This window comes from Moschus berezovskii, chromosome 10 (assembly GCF_049115385.1).
Source record: "Moschus berezovskii isolate FMDL1 chromosome 10, NW_MosBer_1.0, whole genome shotgun sequence".
In the NCBI taxonomy this organism is placed as follows: domain Eukaryota; kingdom Metazoa; phylum Chordata; class Mammalia; order Artiodactyla; family Moschidae; genus Moschus; species Moschus berezovskii.
The window spans coordinates 109,090,831-109,105,261 of record NC_142469.1 but is presented as its reverse complement, the minus strand read 5'-3'; the positions used below and the strand labels follow the sequence as shown (position 1 = coordinate 109,105,261).

General features: G+C 55.3%; 1 protein-coding gene across 4 annotated transcripts in view; it reads left to right on the top strand.

Moving 5' to 3' along the window:
- UNC93A (unc-93 homolog A) overlaps nt 1-14,431 on the top strand; it is a 37,131-nt gene that overhangs the window by 13,108 nt on the left and 9,592 nt on the right. For 2 of the 4 annotated variants that reach the window (XM_055433501.2, XM_088840897.1), the window contains exons 2-6: nt 1,364-1,552; nt 5,900-6,081; nt 7,097-7,326; nt 9,332-9,457; nt 11,508-11,722. In XM_055433501.2, the coding sequence (XP_055289476.2) occupies nt 1,466-1,552; nt 5,900-6,081; nt 7,097-7,326; nt 9,332-9,457; nt 11,508-11,722 (840 nt within the window). In that variant the 5' untranslated portion in view covers nt 1,364-1,465. The remainder of the gene's footprint in view (nt 1-1,363; nt 1,553-5,899; nt 6,082-7,096; nt 7,327-9,331; nt 9,458-11,507; nt 11,723-14,431) is intronic. The other 2 variants (XM_088840899.1, XM_088840898.1) reach the window with 2 other exon arrangements.

Below are 14,431 nucleotides of genomic sequence, written 5' to 3'. Positions count from 1 at the left end.
AGGGCTTTCCCAGCAATTAGCCTCTTGAACTTTTGCAACCCTCCTTTTTCAAGAGGAAACTGAGGGTTGAAGAGTCAGTGATCCATCTGAGATGGTCCGGCTAAGGAGTTACAGGATTAAGGTTAGGTCCTCAGGTCTCGTCCACTTCCGTGGTTGCCATCCCTTTTCCTACTCCATGCTGCTCTCATGTCTTTGTAACTGTGATAATTTGTGTTCAGTCCATCCCCAGAACTGTCATTTTCCACAAAATGTTATTTCTGTAGGAAAAAGTTAAGCTGCAAGGAGAACTTCATCACGCTATTCATACAGTATGGCCTGTGTCACCACCCTGGGTAACAGTTACCTACAGTGTAACGTTTGCCTTATTAATCCAAACTAGATAAAAATAACTGGCTGCACAGAGCTTTTGAAACAGTCTTCAAACTCCCAAGTTTTACTAATAATTGAATAGAACGACCCACAATCGGAGAGGCAAGCGATTTTGCTTGCTTGTTGGCTGTGAGATATGAGATAAGCTCTTTAAACTCTAGACTGGCCCTGTCCCGTATGATCACACTGGCGACATGTCGCCATTTAAATTTCTATTTTAATCAATTAAAATGAAATGCAACAATGGGTTCACCTCCTCAGTTGCAATAACTGTGTGGTTTTCAAGCATGTAAAACACAGCCGGTCCACTGAGGAAGGGCATTCACAGTTGCATTTAATGTTAACTGATTAAAATAGAAATTTAAACAGCTGCTATATTGGATGGTGCAGAAAGTCCTCTTAGACAGCACTGCTCTAAATCTGAAATGCAAACCCCTCAAAGTCTTCTGATGCTCTTTCCTGTCTGGTAATGGGTCTAAGACCTAATGATAATTATCACCACAAGACAGTGGTGTAAAAAGACAGTGTGTAAAAGGCTCCGCAAACTATAAAGTGCTCTGTAAATTCTGCCCCCTTATTGCAGTGTTATAAAATCATTTAGTCTTCGACATACTAATACTTTGGCCCTTGGGGCTTACAGTCATGTCAGCTCTTTTTCAGAAGTTGAATTATGGATCTTGAAGGTGACATGTATACTTTGTTCTTTAAGATACACACGTATATCTAATTATGTAATGTAGGCAATTATACCATGTGATGTGGAAATCACCACTTTCCCACATGGACCATATCTACTGGAAATTAACAGAAAAAAGTTCCAGTCCTTACAAGCCAATGAGAGTCCTGAGTGCTGTGTGGCTAGAAAGTGAGGACTGTGGGCTGCAGAAAAGGGGAATGGATAACAGGGCTGGGGTGCCTCAGCGTGTCAGTGGTTATCAAGTTCATTAACTCTCAGCAGCCTCGGTGACTAACGCACGTCTCACTCGGACTCTAGGACAGAACGTGACTTCTGGGTACCGGCTGCCCTCCCTGAGCCGGGCTGGTGTCTCTCAGGGAACTGCAGAGCTGCTTGGGCGTGAAACTCTCGGCCAGCGCCATGGAAGGGAACCTGAAGAATGTCCTCGTGCTCTCCTTTGGGTTTCTCCTGCTCTTCACTGCCTACGGAGGGCTGCAGAGCCTGCAGGTAGGTGTGCGACGGCCATCTGACCTCCCCTTCGGGACGCCTCTGGGACACCAAGATGACCCGTGCCGCAGACAACGAGGAACGCGGGTGTCTGTCCAGGCCACCGTCCCCAGTCTTGTACGCAGATGGTGGCTCTACACGTGGCCCCTGCTCCCAGTTCAGCAGGATTTCACAATTGCTGGTGTCTGACCCTTGGACGAGGAGAGCCAGACTTGGGTTAGGAGCTTGATAAGGTCCGCCTTGCCTTTTGTGGGTGAAAGGAGACGAGACTGATCACTGTGAACCTGTGGTCAGGGCAGTAATGCGGATTCATCAGAGGTCCACATGGATTCCTGCTTGATCTGCCCCGGGTAGTTCCACTTTAAGTCCGACTTTTCACTGTGAATGAAGCCTCGAGGAATCCCCAGGGCTGGGCAGGAAGGAGCCGGTCATCGTGCCCCGGGTGCCGCCTTCACCAGCTCTGTGCCTTGGGTGCTGCCCCTCAGTGGAGCATTTGTAAGGTTTCTGATGACATGTAGTGTGGCACTGCAAGGTCTGTCGGTCAGGGACAAGGAGTAGGCACCTACTGCGTGCACGGTATTGAACCAGAATAGCACACGGAAGGAGCTCAGAATATCGGAGGGTCAAGACAGGAGCAGAGATTCATACCTCTGTCCTCATTGTCACGGGGCAAACTCTGGACTTGTGGTTGATGAGGAAGCTCAAATTCAGCCCCCCGCCCCAAGTTCATGCTTCCTTATCTGGTCTCTATTCTGATTAAGCTTACAGAGAGTGAGATTTCAGCCCAGGGTGATGCCCCGAGTCAAGTTGAAGGGGAAGCACAGTCCCTTTCTTGCCAGGATCATCCGTGACTTTGTAGACATTGCTCTGAGCTCTGGCACGTTGTCCAGTGCTGGCATGGGTGAAGCCCCTGCGTTTCTGTGCTGCGCTGAGCCCACGTTGGATGTGGTGCGTGCTGTCTGGAAGGAGAGCTTGGCGAAAGCGTGGGCCCGTCGGTGCACCGTTCGCACAGGAGGAAGTCAGCCAGGCCACTCTCCTTGGGCCCTGGCATGGGCTGATGGGGTCAGAATTCTCAGGGAGCAGTTGTGATCTCAATGACAGCCGATTGGCCCCTGGACCTAGCAGCCGGGGCAGAGAGGGGGGCATGCCTTAGGATGTGCCAGGACTCACAGCTCCGGGCTGGGACCGCAGGACTCTGAGGGCCTCCCCAGGAGCCTGTCGGAGTGGCCTCTGTGTGGGGAGAGCGTGCAGTTGAGGGAAGGCCACGCTGGCCTCCTTGTCTTCCCCAGGGTGCCTGCTGGGGCCCGCTGTCATTGGCGTGGCCTCCTCCTCCTCAGAAGACCAGAGATGTTGGAGAACCAGACCTCCGACCTGTCATGGGAGGAGCGCACCTACCCCCTCACCTAGCTCTGTCCCTGCTAATCGGGCCATGTCTCCTCGCCCACTGATCCAGAGCATGTCGTGTCTGAACGCTTGCAGCCGGGACTGTCTTAAGGAGCAGCATGGAAGGACAGCACGGATATGGCCTTCAGGGTGGCTGAATCCCACATTGGAGGGACCTGCCTGCCTCCGTCACTTCCTTCTGCTTTCATCTGTTTGGCATCATTCTCGGGCCCCAGAGAGGTAGCAGAGGCGGCCACAAGCATGCCCAGCATCCCAGCCCTGGTCTGGATGTGGTCATGTACTTGCCAGGGACCCCGACACACGTCTACACTGCCTCCCACGTGAAAGTCAGTCTCCTGTCTATCGTTCAGATCGCAGTGTGTGTGTCACATTTCTCCTCCTCCTTCCCCGTGCCCGGGGCCCCACATCCGGGAGAGGCGGCCCTGTGTGTGCACTCGGGGCCCTGTGTGTGCACTCGGGGCCTTGTGTGTGCACTCGGGGCCCTGTGTGTGAATTCCGCAAGGCCGGGCCCACCCCCACCACCGCACCACTGTGTCCCTGCCTCAGACAGCGCTCAGCACGCTTGATGGCCGTGTGGTGAGTGAAGTCGTTGATGTGCTCATCTCCTGCTTAAGCCCCCGCTGGGACACTCCACGGGCTTACAGATCCACTCCAGGTCCCCAGGACGGGGTCTGGGTCTCCCGCGGGTCTAGTCATCTAGCCACATCTCCCTGGAAGAGAGCTTAGCAGCCCTGATTGAAGCATCTGACTCTTCTGGGGTCTCTCCTCTCAGGACGGGGCCTCTGTAACCCACCCCCTAAACATCCCCCACCTCACCTGGTCACCGCCACGTCCTGCAGGCCTCACGCCTTCCAGAAAGTCTTCTGACACAAGAAGGCCTGGCCTTCGCGTCCTCCTAGGAGCTTGGCCCCCGAGTCTCCCCCGCAGGGCTCACTGTCCCCTGCGGGGCCTGTTGGGGGCATCTCTGACACCTGATATCCCTGCAGGCGTTGTCTTTTCCTTGAGCATCCCTGGAGCCTCACATCAGCTGCTGGTCCACGCTTGTGACCGATCAATCAACTGACCGACTTGCAGGTCGAGTTGAGTGCCCGTCCTCGTTGTTGAGTACAGACCCCTCCCACGGGCTTTTTCTTGGGCTTGTGTTTTGCAAGTTGGTTCTCCTCGCTTTTGCAAAGACAGGCCTTTGAATACGGTCGCTCAGTTGCTCGTGTAAGAAAGAGACACTTGCTTTTGAAAGTCGTTTCTCATGTTGAAGGTTGAGATCCAGCTTCCTTCCCAGAGGTGGGCAGTGGAGCGCTATGGTCAGTAACAGACATATTTGCTGATTGGCCGTGGGGCTGTTGGGGGGAAGGACATTCTAATGCAGAGCCGCGATGCCAGCTTCTCATTAGCACACGAAGGGGAAAGCTCACCACTCAGGAGGCGTCAGGCTCGAGTATTAAGCAAGTAAGGGGCCCCGGCCAAGCCTGTTCTCTCGCTCCATGCTCCAGGAGACTAGTTACGAGCAGAAATTTCCAGGTAACCCTCACTTCACAGCAGACTATTCGACTTCTGACTTCCAACCAGATTTTAGAATTTTCACGGGTCCAGTTCTTATTTTCAGTGTCAATTAATTGGCCAACACGATTAAGTACCTAGTGGGGTCAAGGCACTCGGGGAGATTCAGAAAAAGCTTACCCCCCTGAACTCAAGACCCTCGGAGACCCTTGACCTGCGCTTGAAGAAAGGGCACCATCTGGACAGAGGCGGATGGTCAGAGGGCAGGGCAGCTACCCCGAGGAAAAGAGCCAGTCCTGGAGTGAGAGCGCGGCCTGCGGGCCTGCAGTCTGCAGGGGGCTTCAGAGCGCCCGGCGGGTGGGTGGGGTCCTCTGCTGTCTGTCTCGTGGGGGGACCTGGTAGGAAGGAAGGTGAACGGTGCCACTGTTGACATCCGGGTTTGGGGTCGTCTGGACTAGTTAGTCGGGTGTGCGACCCCCTCGGTGCGCATCTTTCCTGAGGCGGCAGGGTCCCCGTCTCAGCCGGAAGGAGAAGGAACGCGGGAGCTCTCAGTTCAGTGTCTGCCCGCCGCCGACACTCAAGCCGTGGTGGTTTCCTGAGTCTGGGGCTCTGGCTTCTGAAGGGAGCGAACCTGTCGGGGTCACGTTTCTCCTCTGCTGTCTGGTCAGTGGCCTGGAGCCCAGCAGGCGTCCCTCCACGAATGACCACAGGGTCGGGCTGAGCAGGATGGGGAGGTGGAAACAGGGCCAGGAGGACCCTCGAGAGGGAGGGTCTGGCTGTCGGGGAGCACTTGTCTTCTTCCCCCTCCTCCCCACTCTCTTCCCGCCTCCTCATCCTTCCACTTGTCTTCTTCCCCCTCCTCCCCACTCTCTTCCCGCCTCCTCATCCTTCCCTCTCCTCTCCCTCCTCCTCACCCCTCTCCCTCCTCCCCCGCCTTTCCTTTTAGAAGTGAAATAAATAGAAGCAGCAATCAGGCTGGTTCTTCTTTCACAGCAAAAACCAAATGTCACCCCTGCCATGGCCCTTGCCAAGCAGGCCTGGTCCCTATCTGACCCCTTCACACTGAGCTCGCTAAGCACTCGAGTGAAAAATGACAGCACTGGGAGAAGCGTGTTTACACAGCTTCAGACTGGAGCGCCTTGCTCAGCCGCAGTGCTCATCTCCCGAGGAGTCTGGGGCCGCCAGGGCTCCCGGCCGCCTGGACGCCCTCTCCCCTCTCACCGGGGGGCTGGGGCAGGTGCTGCGGAAGCTTGCGCCCCCACACCCCGGCTGCCCCGCGGTCTCTGAGCTGCCGGGGGCCCCGGGCTGCGCATCCCTGGATCCACTGCCCTCTCCTCTGCTCCCATCCCTTGGCTGGGGGAGAGGAAGCCTGCTGCTGGGCCTCGGGGCGGGAGGCAGACCCGAGCGCCTGGCCCCGGCCTCTGACGGCCAGTCGTGTCCCCGCAGAGCAGCCTGTACAGCGAGGAGGGCCTGGGCGTGGCGGCGCTCAGCACACTCTATGGCGGCATGCTGCTGTCCTCCATGTTCCTGCCGCCCATCCTCATCAGGAAGCTCGGCTGCAAGTGGACGCTCGTGCTCGCCATGTGCTGCTACGTGGCCTTCTCCCTGGGCAACTTCTACGCCAGCTGGTACGCCCTCACCCCACCCCACTCCTGGGTCATGGCCTGCCCTGTCCCCTCTGCTGGGCCCTGCTCCCCTGACCCCCAGCCTGACCTCTCCTCGGGCCCCCAGCTTCCCTCTCGGGCCAGGGAGGGCACTTTCACAGCCCCAGCAACGTGGGGAGAAGCTGCCTAAGCTGTGGAGGGTGAATTTCAGGGAGACTGAGCAGAATGTGACCTGGGCCAGACCTCACACGCTCACCGCATCGCAGAGAGTGCATGCAGCAGGGCTGGAGCTGGTGTTCCGGACTGCACCTCAGCTCTGCCTGCTCCAGGATGGACAGGGGCCCTCAAGGGACCCTTGTTCCCAGGGACACGCTGCTCAAGCATCTCCTAGAGGGACACCCTTTGTCATCCAGGATGTACTGATGTGCTGCTAAGTCATATTTGACTCTTTGAGACCCTGTGGACTGTACCCCACCAGGCTCCCTTGTCCATGGGATTCTCCAGGCAAGAATACTGGAGTGGGCTGTCATTGCCTACTCCAGGGGGTCTTCCCGACCCAGGGATCAAACCCACTTTTCCTGCACTGCAGGCAGAGTCTTTACCGCTGAGCCATCGGGAAGCACACTGATATGATAGCTTCACACTATTCCTTCTCTTGTCACCAGAGTTCTCAGATGGGATCCTTGCGGCAGAGAGCAACAGACAGGGAGATGGGTGGATAGATAAATAATAAGTCACCTTTAATCTTCTGCCGTTAGAAATATCTAGAACCCGCCCACTCTTATCTGTTGTCCCAGCTCACTGCAGCTGCATCCAAGCACAGAAATAGCACTGGCACCAAATTTCACTCTTGCAAATGATCCTGAGCCAGCAAAGTGTCTGATTTTCTCATTCATCTGAGCCTGCGGGTGACTCGGTCAAGCTGACCAATCCAACAACACAGTGGCACTTCACTGGGCCAGGCCAGGAGCTTCCTGCTCCTCAGACAGAGGGAGGGAGGAAGGGGCCAAGGCAGCCCACGTCCACTCTCGTCTCTCAGGTACACTTTGATCCCCACCTCCATCCTGGTGGGGCTCGGAGCCGCCGCGCTGTGGTCTGCGCAGGGCACCTACCTCACCATCGTGGGGAACGCGCAGGCGCGGAAGACGGGACAAGTCGGCAAAGACGTTGTCAGCCAGTACTTCGGCATCTTCTTTCTCATATTCCAGTCGTCCGGCGTGTGGGGCAACCTGATCTCGTCTCTCGTGTTCGGCCAGATGCCCACTCAAGGTAACAGGAAGTGGGGACCACCCAGGGCCCCCGGCCCCTCCCCTCACGTCTGCATTCAGGACATGAGCGGTGGTCACGTGGGGCCCCAAGACCTGGTTCTCAGACCACCTGGACCCCGGCTCCTCCCTGGACAGTCTGGGCGGGTCTGAGGGCCCATCTGGTCCCCAGGTGCCTTGGCCGATGCTCCTTAGGGAGGGGTGCCCTGGGGAAACTGAGGGTAACTACCTGTGGAATGCGGGTTCATGGGGTCCTTCAGTTCAGTTCAGTTCAGTGGCTCAGCTGTGTCTGACCCTTTGCAACCCCATGGACTGCAGCACGCCAGGCCTCCCTGTCCATCACCAACTCCCAGAGTTCACTCAAAGTCATCTCCATCGAGTCGGTGACGCCATCCACCCATCTCATTCTCTGTTGTCCCCTTCTCCTCCTGCCCTCAATCTTTCCCAGCATCAGGATCTTTTCAAGTGAATCAGTTCTTCACATCAGGTGGCCAAAGTATTGGAGTTTCAGCTCCAGCATCAGTCCTTCCAATGAATATTCAGGACTGATTTCCTTTAGAATGGACTGGTTGGATCTCCTTGCAGTCCAAGGGACTCTCAAGAGTCTCCTCCAATATCACAGTTCAAAAGCATCAATTCTTCGGCGCTCAGCTTTCTTTAGAGTCCAGCTCTCATACCCGTACATATCCGTGGAGTCCTTACTATCCTTCTAGAATAAGAATGGGTTCTGCAAATTTATTTTCCCACTGAATCGATCCATTCCCCAGCATTTTCAATATTACACAAAAGGCCACTATCCCCAACAGATTTTAACACTTGATGACCAGTGTCTTAACTTATCTCTCTGCCCGGCCTTGCTCAGACAGGGTTACAGAATGTGCGTCTGTTTTACGCCTGCACACTTTGCTGTCTGAAGACTTCAACCAAGGGCAGAGGAAATGCATGTCTTCAGTTCTCCCAGGAAGCTTTGTTAATGGGGAAGAAGTGCTAACTCTCCTGTTACAGGGAATCTCTCTCTCTCTGCCTTGGTCCTCTGTACTGCTCACCCACTCAAGTCCCAGCTTTCGGAAATAAGAATCTTTCCTCCCTTTTTGCTCGTATGATGTCATCCTTGCTGAGTACATCCACAGAGGGAAATCGCAGGGTTGATAGACACCAATCATTACTCAGTATTGTCAGAACCGTCGGCCATCGACCAACAGAAGCTGGGGTGAAAGTTCAGGCTCTGACAGGACTGGTGTGGAGGCATGAACAGGTTCACCTTTAAAGACATGGAGACAAGTAAGCTTAATCTCTCCCTGGTCACCGGACACAGAACTTGGGGGCTGGTGGGCATGCTGGGAGCCTTTCGAGGCTTCTCCAGCCTCCACGCTGCCACCTTGTCCCCGGCTGCACACCTCCCCAGCCACAGGGGTGCTGTGGCATCCTGTGCGCTGAGCTCAACATTATGGGAACGATGAGACTCTGAGGACGCTTGTCTGTGACAAGTGTCCCCTTTCTTCAGAGATTCGATGTGGGTCTGCTGAGAGTCACTGATCACTCACATGTCACTCTTTTTACGGCTAAGAAAGCAACATTCAGAGAAAGTATGAACGAACTTGCCCACTGTGATGGGTCTCTTTACAGAGGCGTCTCAGAACCCAGTGGGCCTGACACCCAGTGTAATGTACCCTATTTATAATTCTGAAAAGTGGAAACTTACAATGAAGTTTGCAGCACAATATAGCCAGTTGCCGGCATTTATTCCACACGGGTCTGGAGTGTCTTAAAACCAAGCATATAGACATTTCCGAGGAGAGACGTGTCTGAGACACTGGATGGAACAGCCCCGTGGTTGGCTCTGACCCGTGGTGGGCATCACGCTCCCCGTGGCCACACTCTCCCCGGCGCCGCCGCCTGCGTGGTGGGCGTCACGCTCCCTGTGGCCACGCTCTCCCCGGTGCCTCCTGCGTGTCCCGTTTCCTGTCGCGAGGCCCCCGTGTCCTCAGTCTGCCTCTCTGCTTCCACAGGGACCATCCCGGAGCAGCAGCTGCAGGCCTGCGGGGCCAGCGACTGCCTGATGGCCGTGGCGTCCACCAACAGCACAAAGCGGCCCTCCCAGGACCTCATCTACACGCTCATGGGCATCTACACAGGTACATGCCGGCCCCGGGAACCCGGGCAAAGCAAGACAAACACCTTTCCAGGTCAAAAGGATCGCCTTCCCAGAGCATGGATGATCTGAGCTTATCTGCACACCGCCCCTCAGAATGCGTTCAGCCGGGTGGTGCCCGGGGCTTTCCCACATGAAACACAGTGCACAGCCTCTGCTGTCGGAGGTCTCTCATGATGAGGGAACCAGCCCCATGTCTGGACCATCCAGGCCCTCGGTCATCACGTGTGCTTACTGAAATTCCAATTAACGAAAGTAAGATGACTCTTCCAAGGTCACACAGAAGCCACGTTCCAAGTGCTCCATGGCCACTCGGGGCTGTGACCACCCTGTTGGGTGGCACCGAGGTGGCCCATGGCCTTGGTGAATCACCGACTCTGTGGACATGAGTTTGAGTGAACTCCGGGAGTTGGTGATGGACAGGGAGGCCTGGCATGCTGTGATTCATGGGGTTGCGGAGAGTCGGACACAACTGAGCGACTGAACTGAACTGAACTGAACTGACGGCTTCCCTGGTGGCTCAGACGGCAATGAATCTGCCTGTAATGTGGGAGACCCAGGTTCAATCTCTGGGCCAGGAAGATCCCCTGAAGGAAGGCATGGCAACCCACTCCAGTGTTCTTGCCTGGAGAATCTCATGGACAGAGGAGCATGGTGGGCTATAGTCCATGGGGTCGCAAAGAGTCGGACACGACTGAGTTAATGTCACACTTCACACTTCGACTACATCTGGTTGGATTTGGAAGTCCCAAATCTTGGGCTTATCATCTTTTTCTGAAGCATATACTTAAATAACTTCTGAGAGGCTGGGGCTGGGCGGGCGTCTCCCACTGCCCACCCTTGAGTATCTGTGAAGCCTTGTGGCTCCCACTGCTGGTCACAGGGCAGCAGAAGGTGTTGGACACTGGAAATTTGTGAAGAGACGGCTGCCCAAGGGGAGCGAGTTCCTATGATGGCTCTTATCCTTGTTCAGTCGCTCAGTCGTGTCCGACTCTGCAACCCCACAGACCGCAGCACGCCAGGCTTCCCTGTCCTCCTTCATTTCCAGAGCTCGCTCACACTCATGTCCATCGAGTCAGTGATGCCCTCCAACCATCTCACCCTCTGTCGTCCCCTTCTCCTCTTGCCTTCAATCTTTCCCAGCATCAGGGTCTTTTCAAATGAGTCAGCTCTTCGCATCAGGGGCCAAAGTATTGTAGCTTCAGCTTCAGCATCAGTCCTTCCAATGAATTTTCAGGGTTGATTTCCTTTAGGATTGACTGGTTTGATTTCTTATCCTTAGATGCGTATTTGAATGAAAAATTTCTAACTGACTCCACTACTTTGGGCATACCTTTAGATTAGGTGGTTTGGGTTTGTTTTTTTTTTGGTGTCCATTTGAAGAAAATTTAAGGATATTCTTTATTATTCTTGAATTCTGGAATCTGTGAAGGTCTTGGATTGTATCCTTCTTAATGACCATGAGTCTGATAAGAGTCAGATTTGATGGGACTGAGTGCAGACGCCACTGGGAATCAAAGGTCGGGAGGTCATGTGCACAGCTGGCTTGTCTCCATGGTGAGATCAGCTGCCACCAACACTCTGGTCTCCTTCAAAGTCACTTCCACATCAGAGGCGCCAAGGGGGCCCTTTACGCTGGCAAACCAGAGTGAGGACTAGAGGCGGGGACCAGAAACCAGGCAGACGAGATCCTGACGTTGGTGACCTTAGAGGCCAGATGTGCATTCAACTAATCCAAATTAGTTGAACAGGATGAGTGTTTTGAACAAAGCTCTCAGTTGACGAGCAGTTACATCTCCTTGGGAAATTGGGTGCTAGGGTAGCTCTGATGGGGAGGTGGTACCCAAGCCGGCTATTGAAGGATGAGTAGGAGTTAACCAGGCAGAGAAGGAGAGATGAGCGGACACTGAAGGCAGAGAAGCCCCAGGGGAGCCAGCGGGGCTGGAGGCCAGACGGCAAGGCGGGGAGCCCGTGTGCATGTGTGGGGCCCCTGGAGCCCCACACGGCAGCCTGTCCCCTCCCTGTCTTTTCAGGGTGCGGCTTCCTGGCGGTCCTGCTCATGGCCGTGTTTCTGGAACCCGTAAAAGATGCTCAGCTGGAAGGTGAGGGCGAGAAGCAGGCGCCCCCTTTCTGGTCCACTTTGCTGTCAACGTTTAAGCTGCTCAGAGACAAGCGTATGCGTCTCCTGATCCTGCTGCCGATGCTCAGCGGGTTCGAGCAAGCCTTCCTGTCGGGTGACTACACGCGGGTAAGAGAGGGGCTGGCTGGCGGGCGGCTCGGGGCTCCCTGGGCTGCACTCTGCCCTTCCTGCCTCGGGGGAGCTGCCCATGGGGCTGGACGTGAGCTCACCTGGCCTGGGACCTCTCGCTTGAGACGTGTCTCCAGGTGAAGGACCCAAGCCGCTCGGGAGTCTTCACAGTGACCCTTATTTGCCGGCATCTCACCCTGCGCCCTTGTCTTAGTGGAAAATAGAGAAAGCACTGAAATTCCTCATTACCTAGCTTTTAAACAATTTTTATTCTACACTGAAGTCTAGTTGATTTGCAGTGTTGTGTTACTCTGAGGTGTGGAGCAGAGTGGTTCAGTCACACATCTACATGTGTACATTCTCTCTCAGACGCTTTTCCCACTTAGGTTACTGCAGAATATCGAGCAGGGGTCCCTGTGCTGGGCAGTGGGTCCTTGCTGGCCGTCCACTTTAGATACAGCAGAGAGTGCATGTCCACCCCAAGCTCCCTAACTGTCCCTTCCCTCCATTCTGCCCCTGCTGATCACCGTAAGTCAGTGTGCCAAGCTCTGGGTCCGTTTCTGTTCTGTAAATGAGTTCGTTTGTGTCCTTTGTCTCGTGATCCGCGTCTTTCCCTGGCCAGCTTCACACAGTGTGATAATCTCTGTTCACATCCATGTTGCCACCAGTGACGTCGTCTCATTCTTTTTATGGCTCAGTAATACTCCCTTGTACACACGCACCACCGCTTCTGTATCCGTCCATCTGGGATGGACATCTAGGTTGCCTCCAAGTCTTGGCCTCTGTAAACAGTGCTGCAGTGAACACTGGGGTGCAGGTATACTTTGCGGCCATGTTTTTCTCTGAATGTTTGCCCAGGAGTGGGATTGCAGGATCATAAGGTAGCTCTATTTTAGTTTCTTAAGAAATCTCCGGACTGTTCCTCCTAGGAGCTGTACTGATTTCTACTCCCTCTTAGAGTGTAGGATTCCCTTCTCTCCACACTCACTCCAGCATTTATTGTTTGTGGACTTTCTGATGACGGCCATTCTGACTGGTGTGAGGAGGTCCCTCACGGCAGTTTTGATTTGTGTTTCGCTAGTAATTAGCCATGTGGAGCATCTTTTCACGTGCCTCTTGCTCCTCTGTATGTCCTTTTTGGAGAAATGTCTATTTGGGCCCTTACCTAGTTTTTGAATAACAAGTTACAATCTAGAAACGGAGGTGGTTCAGCCTGGTTGCCCTGGCTACTCAGATGCCCTTTCCCTGGATGCCCACCTGACCTGCCCACTTTGTGCCTAGAGGGGTCCTTCTTTAGGTGTGGCTGGAGCGGAGCCCCGTGTCTGGCTGGCCACCTTTATCGAGGGTGTCTCCCCGAGCCCCTGTCTCCAGAGCCCCTGCCCAGGTAGGGTTCTGTCCTGGAGACCCCAGTGGGATGCTGTGGAAGGGATGTCACAGACAGGGACAGTACACAGAAGGTTTTTGCCCAGAAAGTGTGGTAGAGGAGCTGGGCACTGGAGGGCTGGAGACAGCCAGGGCCAAGGCTGGCCCTCTGGCCTGCGTTGAGAGGCCCACCCCCCAGGACCACCACTCTTCCTCCAGGGAACTTCCACTCCAGCCCCCCCACAGCTCCTTCCCAGGACGGGCTGCCAGACTGGCAGGAGAAAAGGCAAGGTACGGATTTGAGTTCCAGACAAACCGCAAACTCCCCTTGGTGTATGGCCCTGCATGTTAGGGAACCCGGGGCTGCCTGTGGCCCCTGCTCTGAGGACTGTCCCTTTGGAGACCTGGAGTTCCCAAGAACAAGGGGGATGACGCAGAGTCCCTGGGTCTCGACACGGCCACTCCCCTTGGACTTGTCATGGACCACCGCCTGTGAGCTCAGGCACGGCCCGCACCATCCAGGAGCCAGGGGCCTCCTGATGTGTCTGTCCTGATTCTGCGGGGACTGAGTCGCAGCCCTCAAACCCTGGTGCCCCGGGGTCCCTCCACCCCCCACCTCTGGGGCCTGGGGCAGGAGGCCTTTCTGTTCTTCTCATCTCTAAGGAGATTCCCTCCCTGCTCCTTCCTTCTTCTTTTTCATCAAGGCCTTATATTTTAGAGCAGCTTTAGTTTCACGGCAAAACTGAGCAGAAATTACAGAGATTTCCTGTACCCACCCCCGACCCCACGTGGCCACGGCCTCCCCCACTGTCTGCAGTCCATTTGTCCGTTTGTCACAACACGTTCTCATCACCCCGCGTCCCGCATCTCCCTGGGGGCTCGCTCTCGGGTGGGTGTTCTCGGGGTTTAGACGGAGCCGTGATGACATGAATGCATCATGACGGTGTTGTTCAGAGCAGCTTCAAGGCCCTAAAGCCCCCGAGCCCCGCCTGCTCGTCCCCAGCTCTGTCCTCAGCCAGCGTCCTACAGGCAGGAGGGGCGCAGCCCGCCCCAGCGAGAAGACTTCAGACTCTGAATGGCAGCGCACCACGCCTGCGGTGTAGGGACGCGGGGAGAAGGTCTGTCCAGACGGTCCCGTTAGCTCTCACTCAAAAGGGGCACCAGCACTGTCCTCCCCCTGGGAATGGAAGGCCCGGACAAGATTTCAGGCCAGCTCAGCAGGCCAGCAATCACACTGCAGACGGCGTTTTAGCACAGCCTGGATTCCCTGACTCGGATGAGCCTCCAGAGTGCTGCGGCTTCTGCGCCGGGCTCCCGAGTGGGGCGAGGCCGGCGGGTGACTGTCTG